General features: G+C 46.8%; 1 gene segment (V, D, J or C); it reads left to right on the forward strand.

Moving 5' to 3' along the window:
* Positions 1 to 334: 334 nt before the first annotated feature.
* The window catches only part of LOC110325299, a 2,809-nt gene continuing 743 nt past the window's right edge, over positions 335 to 2,400 (forward strand). Inside the window, 2 exon segments of the V gene segment in view lie at positions 335 to 635; positions 731 to 1,539. Coding sequence covers positions 590 to 635; positions 731 to 1,347 — 663 coding nt within the window.

Genomic DNA, 2,400 nt, shown 5'->3' on the forward strand with positions numbered 1-2,400 from the left:
ATGCTGCAGAGCAGCTACCAAGGGCAATATCTGTGTCATAAAGCATCACCACCGTAGCTGTGGTGGTCATTCACACTTAGCCTGAGACAATTGCATTTGAAGCCTGGAGTACACTGCATGACCTAGTTTCACAGGGAATATTAACAAGCCACTCACTTTCACTACATGCAAGAACTAATATATTCTAAATTAGGAAAAGATACAATGTGCTTTATGAGAGTTTTCCTTTGTAAAACAGGAGCATAGCAGGAGGCAGGCTGTGGACCCTCAAGACATTTGGTTCCTCATGTGGCCTCCAGAGGGCGCTGCTGCACTCACTAGTGTTCCTTCCTTTGAAGATCTCCACCTGCTCACATCTCATCCTTCTTGTAGCTGGCTGAGTATTTAGCAAAGGCAAGTGACAAGAATCAGATATTCAAAACCTTCCAGGCTCGTGTATGCAGCGTCAGTTTTTATGTGAGCGGGAGACTTCTCCAGCAGACCCTTCCCCACACCTGCTTTCAAGCTCTTGCCTTCCTCTGCCACTTTCCTGCCTGTCCTGTTCCAGAGTTCCTCCACAACAGAGCTGCAGCCTTCCCAAGGCTCAACCATGCTCCTGGAGCTCCTCCCAGTGCTGGGGATACACTTTCTCCTGAGTGAGTACAGCTTCCTTATGGTCTCTGTATCCTTGGATTCTGACTGCCCTCAGTGAAGTCTGCACTGCAGTTACTGACCTAATATTCCTTTCCAGGAGATGCCCAAGCTCAGTCAGTGACTCAGCCTGATGCTCGTGTCACTGTCTCTGAAGGAGCCTCTCTGCAGCTGAGATGCAATTATTCCACCTCTGGGACACCTTATCTGTTCTGGTATGTCCAGTACCCGCGGCAGGGGCTGCAGCTGCTCCTCAAGTACTATTCAGGAGACCAAGTGGTTCAAGGACTGAATGACTTTGAGGCTGAGTTCAGCAAGAGTGACTCTTCCTTCCACCTGCGGAAAGCCGCCGTGCACTGGAGCGACTCGGCTGTGTACTTCTGTGCTCTGAGAGCACAGTGTGTTGGGCTGAAGGGGGAGCCGAACACAAACACCCATGGTCGTGGGTGCTCAGACTCAGGATCTCTCCTTGTGGTCTCTGTGGCATCTCTTTTGACTTGGCAAGAAGGGGGAAGTTGCTCAGTACCCACCCACTGCCTTTGCACAGCTCATTTCCAGCTGGAATACCCACTGCCTGACTTCATCTCAGAAGCTCTTTGCATATTTTCAAAATTATATAATGCTCATAATTCTTTAGGATGGAGGAGACTGTCATTTTCCCACGAGAACCTTTTCCTGAGTGGGCATTGCTGGGCCAGTGACTACACTGATCAGTGACAAGCAGCTGATCGTGTCTGTGAGGAGAGACTAGGAGCTTTCATTTGTCATTTCATGTGTCTACACAGAAAGTGAAAGGTGCGCTCTGCAGCCTTCATCCTGACGTTTGCCTTCACTGCTGTCTTTCATGCTGATTTTCCTATAAATTCTTCTTCTAGTGCTAATTCCACTGATCAGAATTGACCGCAATATGTAAGTATTTCCATTTAGGAAAGAATTTGATACATTCTTAGTTGATATAGAAGTTTACCAGAGACAGGAAAGCTTAGAGATCTGTCATAATTATGTCATTTCTAGCAACCATTAAAAATAAATCAGGAGAATAAGGAATTCAAGCTCATTGGTATTTTTTCCAAAGAACTCTTCATGGTTACAAATGTACTATCCTATTTTTGTTGCCATCTTAAATTCATCAGATTTACTTGAGGGTTTGTAGCATGATTCCTCCTGCAGGTTTTATTGGTATGCGATGCTTCCTCCTCTCCTTCCATGATTTTACTACAGTAGTGTTAAACACAGATCCTTTTATCTGATATGGTCATGTCCTGCTGAAATAGAGGCAAGCGTCACGGTGGACATGAGTGCTCACTGGTTCCCGGGTGGGATTTTAGTTTCTTCTTCCTCTATGTGAGACAATGGTAGAAGAAGATATTTCACCTCTGTGCATTCCGGAGAGGAGGATGAACACTCGGAACAAGAAGAAAAAGGAAGGGGGGATTATCTAGCTGCTGCTCAGCTCAGAAATGGAAGTAGGTAGACACCATGGAACCATGAGCACCAGAGTATGATTTCCAGCACGCACATAAAAAGCTGGGTGTGGTGGCCGTGCTGGGAGGTGAGGGCAGGCGGATCCCTACAGCCTGCCATCCACCCAGCCTAGCCTAACCATGAACTGCAGGTATCCGTGAGAGGGCCTGTCTCCAATAAACAAGGCAGGTAGCTTCAGAAAAATGACATCCAAGATTGACTTCTGACCTCTACATGCATGTGCACATATGTGTACTTACACACACACACACACACACACACACACACACACACACACACACACAC

The sequence above is a fragment of the Mus pahari genome, chromosome 8 (genome assembly GCF_900095145.1).
Source record: "Mus pahari chromosome 8, PAHARI_EIJ_v1.1, whole genome shotgun sequence".
Classification (NCBI taxonomy): domain Eukaryota; kingdom Metazoa; phylum Chordata; class Mammalia; order Rodentia; family Muridae; genus Mus; species Mus pahari.